Below are 23,276 nucleotides of genomic sequence, written 5' to 3'. Positions count from 1 at the left end.
AAAGGATTTTCAGTTATTACGCGGAAACCGTTTTTCACCTCAAGGTCACCTTGACCTTGACCTTTGAACTTATGTCTCAAAATCAATAAAGGTAATCTTTTGGTTATGACCAAGCTGCATACCAAGTATGAAGTCCCACGGTCTAAGAGTTCTCAAGTTAATGAGTAGAAACAAAGTGTGACATATAGACTGACTGAGGGACTGACTGACTTACAGACAGGGTAAACACAAGGTGTCTCCTACTCATTGGGGGAGACATAATAAACACAAGGTTAGCCAGATTTCAAAACATAGAACATGATTTTTTTGTAATTTTATTAAAAATTATTCCCTCTATTTCAACACAATAAGTTTTTTGGAATTAGCATGAGAAAAGATTGAATTTAGTGATTAAATACAATCTACCATATTTGATCAGTGCTGCAGTAAATGCACATGCTCAGTTAACACAGTTTGAGTTAACCCACACTAAAAAGGACAATTGCAGATAATGCCCATCATACATATTGACCGTCAACACAAATAAATTATTACACTAAACCAGCTGCTCTGCAGCAAATTTTTAACAAATGATTGAAATTAATGAAATAAGTAATTAATATATTTTATCGATTTCACAGTGAAAACATGATACCCTGCTAGTCAACATAATAGCAATACAAACTTAACAACCTGAGCAACTGGCATATTCCTTGAAAGTCAGATAAGACTAGCATTCACCAGGCAAACATAAATATTTGAATAATGAACACACAGCACAGAAATTAACACATAAATAACTCAATAATATTAGAGAGCATTTAACACACAATTGACTCCATGATTTCAAGCAGAAATTGACACACAAATGAGTCCATGATTGCAGAGAACAATGGACACAAATAATGAGTCCATGATTGCAGAGAGCAATTGACACACAAATGACTCAATGATTCCAGAGAGCAATTGGCAGACAACTGACTCCATGATTTTAGACTAAGAGAGCAATTGACACACAAATAACTCCATGATTTCAGAGAGCAATTGACACACAATTGACTCAATGATTTCATAGAGCAATTGACAGACAACTGACTCCATGATTTCAGAGAGCAATTGACACACAAATGACTCCATGATTTCAGAGAGCAATTGGCAGACAACTGACTCCATGATTTTAGACTAAGAGAGCAATTGACACACAAATGACTCCATGATTTCAGAGAGCAATTGACACACAATTGACTCAATGATTTCATAGAGCAATTGACAGACAACTGACTCCATGATTTCAGAGAGCAATTGACACACAAATGACTCCATGATTTCAGAGAGCAATTGACAGACAACTGACTCCATGATTTCAGAGAGCAATTGACAGACAACTGACTCCATGATTTCAGAGAGCAATTGACACACAAATGACTCCATGATTTCAGAGAGCAATTGACACACAAATGACTCCATGATTTCAGAGAGCAATTGACACACAAATGACTCAATGATTTCATAGAGCAATTGACAGACAACTGACTCCATGATTTCAGAGAGCAATTGACACACAAATGACTCCATGATTTCAGAGAGCAATTGACACACAAATGACTCCATGATTTCAGAGAGCAATTGACAATTGACACACAAATGACTCCATGATTTTTTAATAAACCTTAATAAAACCATATAACATAAGCACCTTAATAGGTTAATATACACATTAAAATATTACACAACCTTATTAAACGCCCATATAAGAATACAATACAAGAATATCACAGAAAATTGTAATGGAATTCAAAGTGACATGAAATTCTGAACACATGCATATATAGCATATGAACGGTCAAAGTGTTATTAAATAATCCGATGTAAAATACTAACTAATTTCCAATAAGTTAAGTGCTATTAATATTTTTATTTGAAAAAACAACAACAGAAAACAACACAGGGGTAAACTATAACCTTATGTATGATTAAATAAATAAATTAAAGCTTTAACTTCAAACATTGTATAAAACGATGTTGTGTGTATTGCACAAAGATGGACCCATATCAAGTTTTGGGGCTATATACTTACATATATATCTATAATACTAGTCCGTAGATTTATTTCCTGATTCCTATGTTCTTGAAAGAAATTAAAAGTCTATTTATAAATGCAAAGCGAAACTATGATTCCATAAGGATGACAGTGCAGCAGCATTGTGCATTTTACAATCAATGGATAAATGAATGAGAGATTGTAGACAAAACTGAGATTCTTCCACATATATACATGATAAACATACCATACAGTCTTATTGTAAGGCACAAAGTGGCTATATATACAGCTCGCTGTTCTAGACTGAAAAATGCTGCATGGTGATTTCTCTACTAACCTTTAAAAAAACAAGAGCTGTCACAGTAAATGACGAATGTCCCCAAAGTGCCATCCAGTTCAATAAATTATGCAATTTCTAATATGCTAACATTCAGGAAGAGCTAATATAAACTATAAGCATATACTGGCCCACATGATGAATGACATCAATGAAGTAAGAGGTAAGGACCTGGGTCTTACAGGTTAATCATACAATAAGTTTTGTGAAGCAATACAGGTTACAAATGAAACATAAAAGACAAGTTACCTGTCATGTATGTATCAACCAACAATGATTAGTTTATAAGTGTGACCCTGACCTTTGACACATTGCCTTTATGTACCAAAAGTAATTTCGAAATCCCCCCAGCATGACAATATTTCAGACTTGACACATCCAGCTAAGCCCTTGAATTTGAAGTAAGGTAGTTGGCCGTGCATGCAACATATGGCCATTATAAACCAAACACATGTGTCAATACATTATAAAATTCCCCTGTGCATGACAAAGACACGGCCAGGACAGGACAAACTATATGCTATCTGCATATGTGCAGCATTCCATAATGATAGGCCTGTTAGATCTTTACATTTGAGGTAGGAAGGTTAGTCTAGCCTTAGGCACATCATCTTTATGCACCAAACACATGTGTCAAGTAAATCTTAAACCCTCCATGCATGACAAAGTTACAGCCTGGACAACTCATAATGTAACCTTCAAATTTAAAGTTGGGTCGTCGGTCTACAATACTCCAAGTGTGACTGCAATATGAGGTTACAGCCCCGGCACGATTAAACTGGAGAGACGGGCTGACAGATGGTGCGTTTTTTAAATACCCACTTTTGGGAGCGTCAGTTATTTTGTTCATTTTCTAGAATTTTACAATATATATACACACTAATACTTCACTTACTGGGAATAATACTATCCAATACCCTATGGTTACAAAAAGCCTACCCAGTTGGTTGAAAATAACCAAAATATATATAATTCATATTCAAGGCATTATATTATATACAAATCCAAATATCAAACATTGTATAATGTAAATCAGTTTCGTGAATGGTTACAAAGATATAACAATGATTATCGCATAAAATAAAGCATATCATAAATTGAGAGCCAAAATGCCAGCTCATCCTTCTTATTTCATATTATGCTTATTGGGCCTTTAGACAATGAATGGATGATATATATGATATTACTTGAACTAAAGCTACAACTGAGTTTTTAACTTTCCTAGTTTGTTAAGGTAGAGGTCATGTCCGTAAAGTGTAGCCAGCAAGCCGCCCTCATTCTTGGGCACATGCCCTTGGCTGTAGTCTATATTCCCGCCATTCAGGGTGGTCATCTTGCCGTTGAGGGCCTTGATAATGGCGTTGCCCGCACAAATGTCCCACTTCTTGATCAGGGTTGTGTGGATGTAAGCATCCTGGTTGCCCTTAACAACCTCCAGGGTTTTGTAACCTGAAAAATGAAAAGATCAACTCTTACAGCAAAATGCATTGACATACCTATTGACATAAAACATACGAAAAAAGTAATTGGCTGCTGCTTATTTTCTCACATTTTAACTCATAATAATACACATTGGGATAACAAATGATATATATTTCTGGGGGCAACTGAAAAATTAGACACATTGCATGAATTGATGATCATTTGAATCTTCATCTTTTCAAGACACTGTAATAAATCATAGTACTGCCTTTTATTGGAACCATCACAATTATGTTTCAGATGTAATTGAATTGACTTGTAAGTTCTGAGATACGTTGACATGTAACAAAGACAGGTAACACCAACACTGTACCTGCTCCCCCTGCAGGCGTTATCTTCACATCACTTAAGCTCTCCTGTGCAGCCTCCTTCACCGTCCCTGCGTGTGAGCGGGACACAATGATTCTCTTCTCACCAACACTAGAGGGAGCGCCGTTCTGCAGGTTTCCGGACTTCCCATGCCCAACCCAGGCCCAGGCTGGGAAGAAAATAAAATATAAATAAAACTGATCAAACAATCTTTAATCTAATTAACATTAATAATTTGCACTTACAAAATAATGTTAAAACAAGTAGTACAGTTAAATCTGAAACAATTAAGACATTCTAAGAGTACTTTTACTTCTGTACATTTTTAAACAAATACAAATGTACTAATGTAAAAAATCTTTTTATGATACTAACATACATTTCTAAAATGCTTGTCAATTTCAATAGCTATATAAGTGTTTTAAAATATATGCTAAACTAGCTATATAAAAGTGCTAAAATGTATGTTTCAACACGAGTACTATGATTTATCACTGAGAAATCAAAGTTAAACAAAAGCCAGGCAATGCTAGCTTACAAGTTTCCCCTTTGTCATCATTGGCAAACGGTTTATGTATGACACCAATGGTGGGCTGGCCGTCCACTGCTACACAAACCATCGTGGTCACATAATGCAGCATGTCCGACCCATCTGTATAAACAGAATTTTATTGGATGAAATAATTGTTTGTTTCAACTATGTCATAATGACAATTGAATCATTAGGGATTAGACAATGATTTAGTATCATACAGTTTTGTTGAAAATCATTAACCATGTTATGATCATTTACTTTAATGTTCACTAAATATCATTTAAATACATCTTGTTGTTTTTTTAAACCACTTGAGCTCGGACATTTTTATTTGATTTTGATCATGGTACATAATCGAAAGTAATCAAAATGGCTTCACAGATCACTTTCAATGATTAATAAATAATGATTTAAGAGTGATTTAAAACCTAATAATCTTAAAGAAACAAGCAACTGTATTATGATGACAAACTGAAGAAATTCACCTAACTCATGTCCAATAAACCATGAAAGTAAGCTATAGATAAATAATCATTTATACATTTGGAAAATGCAGAACAAAACTGTTATCAAAAGAAAGTGTTTTTAATTTCTACAGATGGCAACATGTTTTTAAGTTGATGCTTGGTCTTTCTTTTGCATAGAGAAAATGTTCCAGCAGAATTTCGACAACTGCCTTGGAAGATCAAGCTGTACAGAAATTGAGAATACTGAGGATACAACATAAATGTAGTCGACAAGAAGTCCTGCCTTTATCCTTCATCTCCGTGTACTCTTGAGTTGCATCCAGAGGATCAATCCACACTGTAATCTGGCTGATGGGAATGCTCTGGTCCTCCTGCACGCCCGCAAGCACTTCCTGCAGGTGAAGATCAACATCCGGGATGGAGGAAAAACTCGGAGGTTTCTTCTCATGTTCCTCTGACACAACCTGGCAAAGAACATGCATTAGATTCAGATTTAAGCAAATTGAATGAAACAATATTTGTTGCAGGTTTTATCAATAATGTTTAAAGGAAGTCTTTTATGTATGTGATAACCAGACATATGAAGCTCTGGCAGTGCCAAAAAGGTAGATTTGGGTCAACAGAGTGGTAAATTTGGGTCATCACAATGGTAGGTTTGGGTCTCAAGAGAGGTATATTTTGGTCTCCACTTTCCAGGGTGATAAATTTGGGATACCTGCATGAGAGGTATAATTGGGTCTCTAGAGAGGTAGATTTGGGTCTTCAAACAGGTAGATTTGGATCTTTGGACAGGAAAATTTTGGTTTCCACATTTGACCAATTTGCTTTTCAGTGTAAGGATTGAAAAGTTTTGGCGAAACATGCATGGATCACTGTTAGATTAGATTTTAATGCAACACATGATGTGCTGAGATATTACATAAATGTGGTTACATGTAAAATTTTAACCGCTTTGACTTAGAAGTGAATACAATAATAATGTATGTGCCTATCAAAAGCAATAAAAAAACAAAACATTAAAGTGTAAACAGTGACCATAACTCTCGGGGGCCAAAAACACAATCTCATGCCCTCCTTATTCTTCGAATATTCGAGCTAAAAATAAGTATAACAAGAGCACTGCCTGTGGGTGCTGAACACTTGTCTGATTTTATCCTTTTACGATTTATTTATTTCATATTTTACATTTGATAGTGAACAGGTATCCCAAAGTTTAAAAGTGATAGACATCACAGCTTTGATAGTTTGCTTGTTAGTGACCGAAGCACAAAACTTAAAAAATCAGAGTTTTCAGACTAGCTAAAAAAAGTCCAAAAATACTAAAATGTGCCCCACCCTCCCCTACCCTTGAAAATGTGTGACTTAAAACCCTCTTTGATATATTGAAGGCATTCTATTGATTGTCTGTGATTTTTTTTAAAATCAATCAAACAAAAATTAAGAGATCTATGTCCAATTCTCAAAATCAGCCCAAAAACATGTTTTTACCCACCAAAAAAACAGGTGAGACTCAGCATCTTTAGGGTACAATGTGAAGAAGGGTACTAGATGAACAAGTTCCCCAAGTTTCAAAGTAATGGCTTTGATAGTTTCCATGTAAGTGACCTAAACGCAAAACTTAACCAACGCTCTCCAACAACGCAACCACCATCAAGTGACAACAATAGCTCATCATTTTTTTCAAAAATCATACCATCTATCTATCTATCTATCTATCTCTGTTTAATGTCAACTCCTCTTCCGAGTGTTACTGACATGAACGGTGCGCGCCGGCTTGTTAGTGAAAAAATAAAACACTGATGAGGCAAATCACATCAGAAAAGTGAGAACTAGGGTATAAAAGAGAACATAATTTAGGTAACATGATAACAAGTGATTGGTGAACTGGTAAAAGGATAAAAACACTGCTCGCTTATCTAATGCTTAATGGTTGCCACAGCCACCTTGAATGTGTCAGGGGTGGGGATAGTGACAATATGATTTGGCAAAGTGAGGATAGAATGAAAATTTGTGATAGTCAGTTTTTACTTGAATTTGTCTGAAACATAGTGGGTGCATTAGTCTGGTAAATCTTATTGGTGTTTGAATATAAGATGGCAGCGTAATAGCAACATGATGATGGTATATGTTGTAAAACATTACAAGTCGGGAATCTAGTCTACGTTGTTCAAGTGAGCGCCAACCAAGACTTTCCTGCATGTTTGTAACACTGGAGAGAGGAGAGAAGTCATGTTTAACCCAACGGATAGCCCGACGTTGAACCATTTTAATTTTATTGGTGTTTGATTTTGTGTGTGGGTGCCAAATTGTGCTTGCATATTCTAACTGTGGACGGACAAGGGTTTTGTAAGCTAAAGTCCTGACACTTTCTGTTTTTGTTTTTATATTTCTTTTAATGAAGTTGAGAGTATTATTTCCATTGGTGGTAATTCTCGAGATATGAGTGTTCCAGGTGAGGTCTGCTGATATGTCAACACCAAGATATTTAGCACTTCTGACTGGCTCTAAGATCTGGCCATGGAGAATGTATTGATTTCTGATGATATGCTTATTCTTTGTTATGTGCAAAACTTGACACTTGGAGGGATTAAACTCCATATCCCAATCATTTTCCCATAATTCCAGTTGTTTGAGATCATTTTGAAGGATAGCACAGTCAGAGGGAGAATTGATGGTAAGGTAAACAGCAGTATCATCTGCAAAAAGTCGAACTTGTGATTTGATACTAGAAGGGAGGTTATTTATGTAAATCAAGAAAAACAAGGGACCCAGTACAGAGCCCTGAGGTACACCAGATGTTACGGGTACTTCTTCAGAATGATCGCCATCCAAGACTACTGTCTGACTTCTATGAAGGAGAAATGCCTCAGACCACTTGAGAACCTGTGGACAAACACCATAATCCTGTAGTTTGAATAGAAGTTTGAGATGATTTACCTTATCAAAAGCTTTGCTGAAGTCCAAAAGAATTAAGTCAGTTTGATTACCTGATGAAGTGATTCTTACAAGATCGTCGGTCAGCTCAATAAGTTGAGTTTCGCATGAGGGCTTTTCTCGAAAGCCATGTTGTAGGTCATAGAGAATATTGTGTTCGGTCAGATGTGCAGAGAGATTTGAGGCAATAATGTGTTCTAATGATTTACATAAAATACATGTAAGTGAGATAGGTCGATAGTTTGCTGGGTTGCTGGAATCACAATTTTTAAATAGTGGGCATACAAAAGCCTTCGTCCAGGCAACAGGGATAGAGTTTGTGGTTAATGACTTTTGAAAGAGGACTGTTATAATATCAGCAATCTCGTTTTTTAACTCTTTAAGGACAAGAGGGCTTATACGGTCTGGCCCTGCAGCTTTGTTGGGTTTTAAATTGGCAAGAAGTTTCAGTATGCCATTTCTGTGAATGGTTATATCACTCATCGTGGGGTAACTGCAATAATTTTGTGGTACAAGGGATCTCAATTTCTGCAAACAAGCTTGTTTTAAAGATAGAGGGGATGTTTTTGAAAATACCGATTGAAATCTATAAATAATAATTATACATAATTTTGACACAAAAGGAAAGATAACAGCTACACCCTTCATAACAAGCTATAAGTATTGAAAGTAGTTATAACAAAGTCATAATCAATAAGGCTCGAACATAAGCCCTCGTGATTGCCCAATTTAGGCTCATTCAATGCGTATCAAACATGCCCCATCTGACCTAGCACCCTGTCCTTTTCAACTCTTGGCTGGAACACTGAACTATATACCTTTCGACCCAGAGCCTACACCACAACACCACGTAGCTATTAAACACAGTCAGACAGTGATGAGTGCTTACAAAAATGTAATTATAGATGAATGTATGTATTTATAGACTTACATTCATTTTAGGAAACAGCTTCTTCAATCCGTAGTATATCTGTTCATGAGACTTCATGTCGCCCTGTGAAACGTACTCATTCGCCCCTTCTTTCGTCTCTCCTTTCTTCTTGGTGTCCAACGTGTCATCTCTCCGAATGGCGAGTACTCGGTCTCCACCTCGCCTGGCTAGTACTATGCTAGCTGACAGCAACTCTCTCATACTAACTCGTTCCTCAGGGAACATCGTTGGAAAGCCAAATACATAGAAAAATACAAGCAAAACTACAGAAATGAAAATTGCTCCTCCGAGAGGATTAAGCCTGACGTTCGAAGGTGCCATGTTGGAAGCCATTAGACTGGTTCTCTTTCAAGACGCTTGACTGCCAAACTCAAAGTGAAAATTCAATAAGCGTTTATTGGATAATTTAGAAGAGCAAATAAACCAAACTACTAAAGACAATTTCTGAATTAGTTTCGAATTAAATTACACTACGATAAACTAAAAAAAAAGCTTTACTAATGATTATTAAAGAAATTTTAATGCAAATATGACTTGATTATTTTGAGTTGTATTTTTTAAGTTTAATTGTCAAGTCGTTGTTTTTAAAGATTGCGTACGAAACTTAATGTAAACAAGGAAATAATCATGACTTCTATGGAGGTGATAGTTGACAGATTTCCTCACAATGATTTGAAATTTAAACATATAAAAGGATATCATTATCAACAATGAAAATCGTTTAGCATTTCCAAAGTCTGAATTTAAACTTTTCCAGCAGAAAAACGATTACCATTAGGAAAAGTAAAATAAGGAAATGATTGGCAATTGTAGCCACAGTTGATTTCCTTTCAATAAATGTTGGGAATATGATCCCAGATAAATTTTATAATTGCTAGAACATATGTTGTGACCATGATCAAAGTTTATTAATCCAGCCACATACTATTAAGTAAATGAATGTGTACCTGATACTAGTAGCTATTAATGTCTTAAGTGAAGAAACAAGCCATTCATCAGGGTTTCCGCCAGCACTTTATGGCTTGTCGGGCCCGACGTGCCTTCCGCTGGCAAGGCTAATTACCGACATGCGTTAATTATGCCGACATGCTTTAATCCGTGTAGCGACAAGCCTTATCAAAACAATCATCAGTTTTGACAATACACAGTTTTGTTGCGATTCCAACGGTTGCAACGGTTGACTGACAGCCAGAAGGCGTGTCGGGACTATTACGGCATTTGTATCAGCCATTCAGGATCGACGAGAGCATGAAGGCGTGTCGGTGAGGTTCAACAGTGCAATTAACCAAACTCCTCCTATTCTTTATCAAATAGGAATGGGTGAAAAACACCACTGTCGTATTTGCGACCTTCGTCCCTATAATCATCTATGAACCCAAGTAAACAATAAGTTGTTAATTGATTTCGGTAACATAAATCATGTGTCGTTTTATTTTGTTTTTTTAATCCCGAGTGCGTTTGTTAACCAATTAAATTATTAAATTGTAATTGAGAACCGTGTTAAGATATCGGTGTTATTATAAACAAGGGTTATGCTATGTCGTCGTATGTAATTGAGTCGCGTTCCCGTCTTTAGTTTAGATTATTTTATCGTTCTTTTAATTTATTTAGTAAACAGATAAATAAATCGGAAATACACATTACATTCCCTTTAAGGTATTATTTAGCCGACCCGACTTTAAAAATATTAGCTGTTGCAGCTTTAAATACGAATACACCCACGAGCAGTCGCTTTGCTCCGGGCTCTTTTGTGTTCCAGCATGCAGCTTGCTTTACACGGTTTTCTGTGACGTCAACGGTGTCAATATAAATAATACCCGCACTAAAGAAACATGAGTCGATCAATATACCGTCGATATTGTATTGTCGGAAAACTTGAGAAATACCAATAATTAATGAAGAGAAACCATTAAACCTTTTCACAAATATTTTTAATGTTAATCGGACTTGAGTTGGTAATTCTAAATCATAGGAACATAACTGTAAACTTGTTTAAAATGCAGGAAATTGCACCATTTTGGATACGAAAATAAAAAAAAATCGACGTCAGGAGGGGACACCCCTCCCAAACCCTCCCCTTCCGACATGCCTTATTAAATTCCTGGCGGAAACCCTGATTCATGATTCAAGATCCATTGATTAGATTGCAAAACAGCTAAAAACTGAATTATGCACAAAAAAACCTTAAAAGAACACTTAGCACAGAACAACTGCCCCATCTTTTTACATATATTTAGATTGCGTCACCGATGGACCCACACACTTGTTATTTGATCATGATTCAGCCCGCATTTTGTACCAGAGGAATGTGTAATTGCATATATGCTGAATCATATATTGAGTGTGTGGGTCAATGATGCAATCATAAGTGATGTAGTAATCAAGTCAAAAAGAGATGGGGAAGTCATTTCTTTGTTATTTTTCATGATAATCATTAATGGTTTAGTGGTAACAACACCTTAAACTTTGAGCTATAATAATATTTTATTTCAAAAATTGGAGTCAATGACAAACTTGTTTAAAAGACATTATATATATATATATTATTACATTATTATATAAATGCATTAATCGTAATATTGTATTAGAAAATTCGATATCATTGTAGATTTTCCTTGTTTCTTTAATAAATGATCATGAATTCACTGATTACATTTTCATTTTTAAGGCCTAGTATAAGGAGTGTTTGGCATGATAATCCCCTGCTGTGCATCTCCTATTTATTGCCCTGGTGTCACAGTAGGGACCATTTCCTGTGTTTTTGTTTATTGGCTCAGGGCTTTTGAACATTTTAAAACTGATTGGAAATTAATAATAAACAAATAAGAGAGATCAGTTTTTAAAAAGTTACAAATATTTATAATTAAATGCATTTTAAATGCATGGTCTCCACTGCTATATCCAAATTGTGAAGCACCCTGGTAAATCATTTCAATGGGCTTTTATATATAACATAAATTTTATTTTTTTATTCAAAGTCATTGTAATAATAAAATTATAATCATTTGAAAACAACAACAACTAAAAGACAGATGTATTGACCATTTCTATAGTAAAACCTCTAAAACTGCACAGCGGGACACTCGGATCGGAGATTTAAAATGCAGCACAAGATAAAGATCAATACACAGAAGTTGTTTACAATACGCAGATTATTTTTTGGGGGCGGGGGGGGGGGGGGGGGGGGGGGGGGCGGCTGGGTCACTTATAGAAGGTTTAAACTAGGCCTTTAAACTACTCAAGTCTTTCTATATTTGATATTTTTGTTTCCCTTTCCAGAAAAGACTACACAAAGAAATACAGTTGCTTCAAAAAGAACCACCACATGGAGTTAAAATAGACATAGACAGCATCCATAAAAATATTAGAGAGTAAGTGAAATGACTCAAAGGAGTAGTTTATACAAACAGACGCTAGAAGTCTTCACGAGTTTTGGTTATGTCAAAAGTCTCCCTAAATGCCCACTCTTTTGGCTACTCAAATGAGATTTATTGCTGTACTGTCATTACAACGTGTTATCCAGATGTTAAATGTTAAATGGAACCTATGTGCCCTCTGTCCATAGAGGAACACCTGGTTGGTAATATTTTGATTACAGTATGTGCATCTAGTCCAAATATGTGGAAGTATCATGGTTGATAAATGAAAGCATTATTAAATAAGATAGTATTAAATGTTTATTCAGTTTAATCCAGATTTAAAAAGGAGAGGATGTTGAAGAAAAGGGACACAGTGCTAAGAGTTCTTAAAAAAACAAACACTTTTTTAGCAAATCAATTGCAGCATCTTGTGGAGAGCAAGTGAAACTTTTAGGCTTTGAGTTACCAGTAGATAGTTTATTAAATTTTGATGCCCAGATTTCTAAAATGTGCAAAAAAGCAGCTAAGCAATTGAATATCTTTGAAGATTAAGCAAATTTTTGACAACCAATACTAAGCTTAATATTTTTAAAACTTTTATCAGGTTCAATTTCTACTACTGTCCTTTTTTTGGCATTTTTGTAGCAAGACCAACACAGAAAAATTGGAAAAGATTCAATACAGTGCTTTAAAAATTGTTTTTAATGATTACACCTCAACTTACGAAAGTCTTCTTCATAGAGTTCAATTGCCAATATTACATGGCATTTGAGCAGGATAAGATACATTGCTGTTGAAGCTTACAAATATCTGTATGGTATCTCACCAAAATATGCTTAAAACCTACAATCTGTTAAGACATGTAATTTTAATCTCAGATATGAAAATTGTGTAGAAAGAACACTTTCTGCTTTGAGGCCAGTCAGGTATGGAACAGCCTCCCAAAGGAAATAAGGTGCTCTTAAAACTACCTTGAATTTACAAGGCTGATCCGCACCTGGACAGGTCCCTTTTGTAAATGCTCAATGCGCAAATAATACCACATTGCTTTAAAAAAATAGAAGAAATTGAGAATTAAAAGTTGTTTCACTGAACATCTTTTTTCCTATGACTTAACGGAAAAGGAGTTTTGTTTTCAGTGGGATGGCTTACACCCACTGGACAAGATATGGCATTCAAATACCAGAAAAGTTTTCAGGGGACATTTAAAAAACCCAGCAACAAATTGTCAAATTAAATAACATGGGCTTATATCTATTTATGATTGTTTCAAATTTATATAACATCTGTTGAACACATACAACTACTTGTGTTTTTTTCTTTCAGCAAGTATTTTGTTTAGGTGTTAGGACTTTACATTTTGAATTTAAATCATTCTTACACAATGGTAGGTGCTGAAAAGGTCAGGACAGTAGATGGGCAGAGGTTTGCATGGTTACCTGTAGGTAGGGATTGCCCCAATGGGATCAACAATGCCTTTGTACGTTTCTGTTTCTGATAATATCAGCAGAATCTAGCAATATCAAATTGTATGATAGATATAATACCTCCTCTAAGCAATACTTTTGAAAGATTTTTCCCATTAAGCTAGATTAATTTTAAGTTTTTTACCAATAACATATTTATGTACATTGATCTTATTTCCATGTATATATTGCTACTTACAATTTTGCTATTTCATTGTAGTGGTATATACGATTATCCTTTAAGTTATACTCTTGAAATGACTTACTATTTTACAGTGGTATGTCAACTAGCGGAATGGTGCGAATGTGGATCATGCCCATACAGCTGGGAGAATTTGTTGATGTCATCACTGTTTTCAATGCTCTAATCCAATTTACTATTTGTAATTGTATGCATGGATATGATAACAGCTTTTGTAAATACTTGTTCCAATATTTGTTCATTTTAACCTATATCCTTTTGTAACACTGTAGGCGGAAGTGCGTTCATAGTACGTTAATGTACTTGGTTGGTTATATCCAAATTGGCGTATCCAGGTCTCCGTGTGGATGGAGAATATAACGTATATAAAGACCAGTCGACCTCTTCAGGGTCGAGCATGCTTTTCTCTGAAGGGATCTGTTGCGTCTTTAGCCTCGCACGTTACACTTTTATTTCCAGGTCACAAACTCATTGTTATTTTTTTGATATGTTATGTATGTTTGTTATTCATATGGGAAAATAGCTCATTGAGCTTATGTTAACACATACTCTCATTTAAATGAAGATGCTTGTATCTTATATCTTACAATGTTGCATGGTGAAACTCAGCTGTTAACAGTACAACTGTTTTACCAGATGTTGTCGCATCATGATTTTTATGGAAACATAAAGCTTCATGTTAAATATATTATGATTGTTTCACCTTGACCTTTAGTTAACCTCCCATCATGACTTACATTTATTAACATCTTACTCAGATGGATTGTGGACCTGGAAGGGGCGTCTGAGTCACTTTTCTGCGGAGAGAAATTCCAGCTACTTTTCAAGTTTGGAGACAGATACCCCTTCGAATCTCCACAGGTAGGGAAAATTATAACATTGTACTTAATGTACTCCAAGTCTTGTATGCATATTACAAACACAGCATCATAACTTGGCAAAACGTTATACAATGTAGCATGTAGCTTGTATGCTGTCCTATGTACTAGACAAAAACTTTTGGCAAGTGTTATTCATTTTATATAGATATACAGGGGATATACAGAGATATTTCTTAAAAGGGTAACACTCCAATATAAGGGGATGCAGTGTATTTTAGTTTTTATAGTTTTTATGAACAATAGCTGTCCCTAGATTAGGGTGAGTGTATTGAATTAGATTTTTTTGTAAAACTTAAAATGAGCCAAATATGTCTAATCCCTGATTGATACGTTGTAAATGATCATGCAAAAAGCAAATATTTAAAGTCTCCAAATATACATGTTTTTGTTTAACCATTATAGTCATTTCAGATAATAAGGCGGAGAATCTACATGTGGTCATGTGCATGTGTTAACAATTTACTGACTCTTGCTTTCCAGGTGATGTTTATAGGAAACAACATTCCAATGCATCCGCATGTGTACAGTAATGGTCATATCTGCTTGTCAATCCTGACGGATGACTGGTCGCCTGCACTCTCCGTCACCTCTGTCTGCCTCAGCATAGTTAGCATGCTGTCCAGCTGCACAGAAAAGGTATCAAGTCAAACCCAGGTGTCCTCACAGATTTTCAGTTGCAACCCTAAATATGCAATGTTTAGTATACTAGTACTTAAGTGTACCAATATGATTATGTCTCCCCAATAAACAAATGTTCACCATATCAAGACGATGTGCAGAATGCATGCTACAACAAGCTTGGTTCATATAACTATAATATGCCTATATTTCGTGTCCGCTCCATATCTCTTGAACCGCTTTAAGGCTTTTGAAATAACTACCCATAATGGTTCACCATATATAGGCCATGTGCAGAGCGCATGTTACAACCAGGTCAGTTCAAGGTTAAGGTCACACTTACAGGTCATATTTTTATTACAAAAACAACCATCTTGTTTGTCAATATTTCTCGTTAATATTCACCCAAATTGGAACACTTAGTAAGCACATAAACCCAATTAGGGCCATAGAGTAACACTGTTGTACATCTATAGAAAGATAGGGAAATAAAACCGGCTTGTTCTAAACCCTTAGAATGCAATATGCTATCAGTTATTAACAATGTGATACACACGATTGTTCATAAAAGTATTAACCATTAAATTGCTCAAGTAAATTTATATGTGGTGCAAAATAAAATTTCATTTGGCTGAATTTTAAAGTGATTTGCTGATGGTTCGTAAAATGCACTCTGTTTTTAATTACGAAATAAAGTATGGCAAATCATTAAGAGTGTTAAAAAACACCAAAAGCTGGAAACCTACAGAAAATGTTGATATTTGCTCAAATATCATCTTTGAAGACCACAATTTTCATTAGGGTTTATAACATGATTGAAAATTAATTACGGCTGTGGTGTTGCGTGATTGACAAAATCAATGTATCCTAATAACAGGTCAACATATCCACCACTTCTGTTGATGTCCCAGTGGCCATGTAGACTTACCAGCTATTTTCTTTCTTTTTTTATTTTACCGGCGTGGGTTCGAACCCCACTAAACCCAAAATATTTTTTTATGCTATAACTGTATATTTTCAGCAATTTCGATATCATAGAGTAAAATAATGATAAAATAAATGTTTTCAGATGAATTACCAGGAAAACTAATTTTGGGTTCAAAACATGAGCGAGTCACTTTAAGGCAAGTCATATACTCATGTAATCAAAACAAAAAAATCCTAAAATTACTGTTCAAGAAAAGTCTTGGTAGGCTGGAGTTTTCAAATTGGCATTTGTCAGTGAGTAGCATTTTTGGCTTTAAGACTTACAATAAATTGTTTGTTGAAAGGTATATGATTTATATAAACACAATTTAGTTATAATTTAGTTCTTCAAACTGGCATATACATAGTTAGTTGTGCATAATGTTGCCTTTATTACGGCTATTAAATCTTAACATGTACATGTTCCAAAATGATGCCATATTTTATGACACTCATGGTGCATGTGCATATATATTTCAAATTTGAAATAGATCAAAATATCAGGATGAATTTTTTGAATAAATTAAGTTGGATCTAATATAATAAAAAAAAAAAATCTTCAATATAATCATCTTATAAGTACCGGTTAACCTTTAGACAAGAGTTTTTAGCTCAACTATTTGAAGAATAAGCAGGCTAAATGATGGTCCCTGATTGACTTAGGAACTTAAATTATAGCTTTAGGGCACATTAGGGCTTTTCACTTAGCTAATGTCATAATTATACCCTTCATTCAATTGAAGTAATACATCACACAGTTGTTTACAGCCATCACACAATGAGGTGTCTAACTCCATATCATCCTAAATGCAATTTATTAGCCTTGATTGACTTTAAAAGTTTTTGGGCATTTTGGGGTTTTAACTCAGATCTGAAATACTGTTCATTCAATGTCCTTCATACTTTACACAGTAGCCTTCGCACAAACTAGGTTACATAATAATTATAGAGGATAAGCAGCCCCAAGTGAATTTTTCATCCTGAGGTGAAATATATTGTGATCTTACACTGAATTTAATAATATATCTTTTTATCATATGCATAAAAGGACATTAAATGACATTTAATTGCAGTTTTTCCGAAAAGCACTCCAAATTGTATGCAAACATTACATCATTTCGTAAATGAAATTTGGTACTGAATAACTTGAGTAAGTGTTGACATATTGTGACCAAACTTGGTATGTAGCGATAATTTATGGAGGACTTCCATGGAATTGCATTTGGGGTCGCTAGGGTCAAGGTCAATGTCACTTTCACTAAAAATACAAAAAACAGTTGAAACTGAATCTCACAACAAAGGCTGAAGTTCTTCTGTCAATCATTGAATACCTGGTTTTGTAGCAGTGCGGCATATCTTATTAACTTTTTAATTTGACTTTTTTTTGCTTTTGACAGGCAAATATTATATTGGTACTATTTTCATTTCTTATACATAGCGGGGTGTAATCGGAATAAGTCCTACGACAGCTCTTGTTATACAAAGAGGCAGTCAGTTTTTAATATTTGTTATGTTTTGTTGATTGTCACTTGATTCTGTATTATTCATTGCTACTGCAATTTCACGCGACAAACCTTTTCAGTCGTAATGGGCTTGAGTTAATGTATGATTCTAGAAATTTTAATAGAATTTGGTTTCATCCGAATTTCATAATAAATATTGCTACGCTTATGTAAAAAGAATTACTGGTATATGTTTTTATTTTTTGGAAGTAATGTATTACATGTAATGTTTGATTTAGAGTGCAGCAATGAACTGTTTTATAGTAACTTATCTGGAAATAAGTTATGTAAATGGTATGTATATAGAAAATGTTACAAGTTCCAGTAAAAATATTCTGAAGAGTTATTTTCTGTGAATTATCCATTGATTTCTGCTAATAAGAAAATAAAACTATAAGTTTTCTAAGCCTGAAACTCAATGAATTGTTGTTAAATTTTATTTTGTATTCTTTAAATTAATACTTTTTCAGAAACGGCCCCCAGATAACGCAATATATGTTAAAACATGTAGTAAAAACCCAAAGAAGACAAGATGGTTTTATCATGGTAATACTCTTATCTTATTTTTACGTAATCAATTTAACAGCTCACCTGAGCGTATTGTGAAGTCGTAAAGTATTCTGAAGTAGTGAGCTATCTTAATGTAGTTGAATATTTCAAATAAGTGTGCTACTGCGAAGTTGAAGCATGATGTAGTGAGTTATTTTGAAGTAGTGAGCTATTGTGAAGTAGTGAGCATAGTGTGAAGTAGTGAGCTATTGTGAAGAAGTGAGCATAGTGTGAAGTAGTGAGCTATTGTGAAGTAGTGAGCATAGTGTGAAGTAGTGAGCTATTGTGAAGAAGTGAGCTAGTGTGAAGAAGTGAGCTATTGTGAAGTAGTGAGCTATTGTGAAGTAGTTGGCTATTGTGAAGTAGTGAGCATAGTGTTAAGTAGTAAGCTCGTGTGAAGTAGTGGGCTTTTGTGAGGTAGTGAGCTATTGTGAAGAAGTGAGCTATAGTGAAGTTTTGAGCATAGTGTGAAGTAGTGAGCTATTGTGAAGAAGTAAGCTATTGTGAAGTAGTGAGTATAGTGTGAAGTAGTAAGCTATTTGAAGAAGGTAGCTACTGCGAAGTTGAAGCATGATGTTGTGAGTTATTTTGAAGTAGTGAGCTATTGTGAAGTAGTGAGTTATTTTGAAGTAGTGAGCATATTGTTAAGTAGTGAGCTTTGGGAAGTAGTAAGCATATTGTGAAGAAGTGAGCTATTGTGAAGTGGTAAGTTATTGTGATGTAGTGAACTTTTGTGAAATAGTGATTTTTGGTGAAGTAGTGAGCATATTGTGAAGTATTTATGAAGCAGTGAGCATATTGTGAATGCTGGTTGTCTGATCACTGCAGTTAGCTGTAAGTTGCCAACATTCACATTGTGACACATTTTTTAGATTTTTTACCTATTTATTATCAAAATTAGTCAGTTTCCTTTATAAAATCTAAAAGCATGAATACCATGTTCTACAGTCTTGTTGTATGGTTATGCTTCATTTTTACAGATGATGATGTATGAGTCATTGACCTTTCTACATTTCCGTCTCATCCGGGGTGATTCCACCAGCTTACATACTGCTTGAACACTGAATGGGCAGCAACGACCAGCATCAACCATACATCAACCATACATCAACCATGCATTAACCATACATCAACCAAACCTTGTCATAGGGAACAGGATCCATTATGCACAGCTTTTAGAGACACTGCCTCATGGATAGAGTATTGTTTGGTAGTAGCTTCACTATTGAGCTTTTATGGCTGAATTGAACTACTGTTATGACAATCTGTAGTGGATATAGTCTGCTATCATGTATCATATTTACCGCTAACACACCCGACCGAACTGAACAATGTTATCACCTTGTGTTTATGGATTTTATTCGATATTGTTCACAATTCAAGCGTAGTCAACATCACATGCTCACATTCAACTTACACCCATGTTCACATTAAATGTTGTAAATACTGTCATGAATAGCACTGAGAGATATTTTGAAATATGTTTGATTGTTTAAGATGGCACATACCATGCAATGTTGTTACATCTTGTGATATATTTGTTATTTATAAGTGTCATTTTTACATGTTTGTTTTTTAAAGATATAAAGACTAGGTAATGTTATGGCCTCAATGTATTCAGCTACAGCATAACTAAACTCACTCCAATTATAATTATGAAATAAAAAATTAATTCACATATGACATGTTGATAATTATGAAGAGGGGGTATTTTGCTTTGCATATGTCGGTATATCGGTCAGTTGGTCCAAGTGATAACATGACAATTCCTGGACCTATTGTCATCTAACTTGACAAGAAGGTGGGGTCTGACGAGTAGATTACCCCTTTTGATTTAAGGGGGCAAGGCCCATTATTGTGGCTTAAATTAATGACAACTTATGCCCTTTCACTGACTAAGAAAATAGGATGAACTGCATGAGGTTGAAGTTTTCTCTAGTTCTGCAATGTACAGTGATGGTCACATCATTATTTCTGCATACATGTAACCAAGGTCACAGTTTTGGCCGGGAATGCACACATTTTAGTTATACTGAGATACATTTTTGAATTTGTTGTTTAAAATTAAATTGTTTAGATGAATAATATCATGCTTCATTGCATATTTTGTGATAGTTTTGTTATTTATAAACATCAAATTCTGTAAAAAATATTAGCTGGATGCCATACTAAAATTAGTCTGGTTATCATTTTAAAGTATTATTTAAGTTTTCATATGTCTCTTTATATCAACTCATATATAGCAATATTGCAATAGGATGGAATATTCTAATTTGGTTGAAAGCCCCAGTCATCCCATGATGAATTAGACTGTTTGAAATATATTAAACTGTACATTAGTTTTTGATGTACCTATATAGAAATAATTTTTACAGGGCTGAGTTGCTAAAAATTATGACAGTTTGAAACAATATCCTCTTTACTTAAGTTCTATTGAACTTTTTTTCATAATTCTTGGAGACACATTACCTAAAATTCAATGAATTCACATGTTTTAATTAATGGGTCGTTGAAAGCTATTTGACCCTGTTCTGATCATATTTCCATCCATCATAAACTTGAATATGACCTTTAAATATAGCAAGTATGTTTCTTATGTACATGTATGTTTCTTATGTATGAGTACTTTTTTTATGTATGATAAGGTTTCGTATGAACAGATAATTTTATCAAGACATCTTAACATTCTTAGTGTTAACGCTCATGTTTTAGCCAGTTAGATCGCCAGATGGATTCTGATCTAACTTCTAATCATTTAAAATGCACCTGACGAAAAAGATTCCTAAGTGACGTTTGTTCATTGTATGCTGGCTAGTGTAGAGACAACACTAAGAATGATATTGTTTATTGTTCATTGCTTTTTCTACGTGTATCATTGTTGTACATTTCTCTTGGTCCATTCTTTTATTGATGTCTAGTCTGTGGAATTGATCTTCCATTTGTGGTATTTAGAATATAAAATTGGTAGAAATAGTGTGAACATTGTTTTAAATTCATTAAGCAGTTAGCAAAGACATGTGTTTTCTGATCAAAGTAATGTTAGTCTTTGAGAGAAAATAACTTTAGATAGCTGGACAGATCTCTTCATGTGAGTTTGCGATGAATGTTTTAAAATACACTTTTCCCACTTGACAAGTTTTCAGATGTTATTAATCCATAAAAATGTTTCTTTTCCATTGACATATATGTTAAGCTTTACTGGCCAAAGCTTATGCCACGGCATGGTGTCTGTCGCCGTCTGTAAACAATTGCTTGTGATACAGTCTTCAGTTTTTATAGTATCTTTATCCAACTTATTTGAATGATATAATGAATGTAGTTGGGTTTTTTTTTTCTTTTTCACTCCCTTGCAACTGTTATTTTCACCTCTTTAGCAATGGTAAGAGTGACAACCTCTCTATGGTAAGAGTGACAACCTCTCTATGGTAAGAGTGACAACCTCTCTATGGTAAGAGTGACAACCTCTCTATGGTAAGAGTGACAACCTCTCTATGGTAAGAGTGACAACCTCTCTTATTGTACTGATTGTGTGCAGCTATTTTTCTCCCTTGCCTTTGTGAACTATTAATATGTTTCCTATTTGTCTTTACCAATGCTTACATGCTCTGTATTGAATATGACCATAAAAGCAATGCCAGTAGAGCATAGGCCCTCATTGGCCGCTTGGTGTAACTTGTCTTGAGATCCATTTATCTAGATGTATGTATCATAAGACTTTCTTATCAACTGAAAATGAAATGGCCGGGACAATAGAGGAGTTATCTGGTTGCAAAGTGTTCGCCTGGAGCCGCAGAAATAATTAAACAATATAGCATAAACTGCACTGTTTTTAGTGTTCTCAGATAGAAATGAAAATAATAGTTTTTGTTTTGAAAATAAGTTTGTGTATATACGCATTTTATACGACTGTAAAAAACATTGTGTTAGAATGTTCTATTGAAGAAATACTATGTATACATTATGACAAAATACTATGTTGGAAGGACCGCTCATTCTCTTGGTGACAGTGCGTACAAGTAATTTAGAAAATTGTGACTTAAACATGTTTTGAATGGGCAATGATAACATGTATTGTAATTATAAAATAAAAAAAATATTAAAACACATGGCGCCACATTTATGATTTAACTGTTGTCATCTTAACAATTTGGACTGATAAAATGTACACTACTCACAAATGCTGTATCATAAAGGAGCATGTAACGCTGTGCAATGTTAGCTCGAGCTACGTCCTAGTATCACACTGTTAATCATAGCTGACTTCATGATGTATTACAACCTTCATTCATGATTTAATGATTTCTGTTTTTTATTGCTATAGACACTCAATTGCAATTGTTACTGCTATGTGAAAAGATACATTTAAGTATTTAACCAAATCTTTGTTCTTTTAATACCGGTCCAAATATATATAGAAAACAGCAAACTATAGCAACTATATATGTATAGATGACACGAAGTAACATATTAATGATTAGGAATGAGATTTAACTTCATGTCATCTAACTGACTTCGAATATTGCCTCATTGGATGACACATTGCACTGACGCAGGTAGTGCGTATCGGATGAGTGACAGTAGGCGGACCTTTAAACACCCGCACAAGTTGAAAATTGTAATGATAAAGCCTAGTACTTAATGATTGCCTATTTGCAGTTTCATTGGCTGTAAAAGTAGGTTGTATTTTAAGTTGGATGGGCTTTCACGTTTTCTATATT

At 34.6% G+C, this 23,276-nt stretch overlaps 2 protein-coding genes across 2 annotated transcripts; one reads left to right on the top strand and one right to left on the bottom strand.

The window, feature by feature from the left end:
- Positions 1-300: 300 nt before the first annotated feature.
- On the bottom strand, positions 301-9,337 carry LOC128214889 (inositol monophosphatase 3-like). The gene is made up of 5 exons (XM_052921592.1): positions 9,016-9,337; positions 5,434-5,614; positions 4,687-4,800; positions 4,153-4,317; positions 301-3,806 (listed from the first exon to the last, which is right to left on the bottom strand). Exons 1-5 carry the CDS (start codon positions 9,334-9,336, stop codon positions 3,556-3,558), a joined length of 1,032 nt encoding a protein of 343 aa, XP_052777552.1. The 5' UTR covers position 9,337; the 3' UTR covers positions 301-3,555.
- A 167-nt stretch (positions 9,338-9,504) lies between these two features.
- On the top strand, positions 9,505-22,674 carry LOC128213873 (ubiquitin-conjugating enzyme E2 W-like). Its single transcript, XM_052919942.1, has 6 exons — positions 9,505-9,657; positions 12,295-12,386; positions 14,801-14,903; positions 15,404-15,559; positions 18,480-18,555; positions 19,539-22,674. The coding sequence occupies exons 1-6, from the start codon at positions 9,643-9,645 to the stop codon at positions 19,550-19,552; spliced, it is 456 nt and encodes a 151-aa protein (XP_052775902.1). The 5' UTR covers positions 9,505-9,642; the 3' UTR covers positions 19,553-22,674.
- The last annotated feature ends 602 nt before the right edge of the window (positions 22,675-23,276 follow it).

Source organism: Mya arenaria, chromosome 13 (assembly GCF_026914265.1).
Source record: "Mya arenaria isolate MELC-2E11 chromosome 13, ASM2691426v1".
Taxonomy (NCBI): domain Eukaryota; kingdom Metazoa; phylum Mollusca; class Bivalvia; order Myida; family Myidae; genus Mya; species Mya arenaria.
This window is presented reverse-complemented; position numbering and strand designations above follow the sequence as displayed.

Excerpts from the sequence above, each read along its gene's own strand:
- LOC128214889 (XM_052921592.1), bottom strand. The coding sequence starts at position 9,336 with ATGGCACCTTCGAACGTCAGGCTTAATCCTCTCGGAGGAGCAATTTTC. Across the intron at positions 5,615-9,015 it reads AGCTGTTTCCTAAAATGAAT|GTTGTGTCAGAGGAACATGA; the intron begins GTAAGTCTATAA and ends GTTCTTTGCCAG. Across the intron at positions 4,318-4,686 it reads TGATGACAAAGGGGAAACTT|CCTGGGCCTGGGTTGGGCAT; the intron begins GTAAGCTAGCAT and ends TTTTCTTCCCAG.
- LOC128213873 (XM_052919942.1), top strand. Across the intron at positions 12,387-14,800 it reads ATCCATAAAAATATTAGAGA|ATGGATTGTGGACCTGGAAG; the intron begins GTAAGTGAAATG and ends CATCTTACTCAG. Across the intron at positions 14,904-15,403 it reads ACCCCTTCGAATCTCCACAG|GTGATGTTTATAGGAAACAA; the intron begins GTAGGGAAAATT and ends CTTGCTTTCCAG.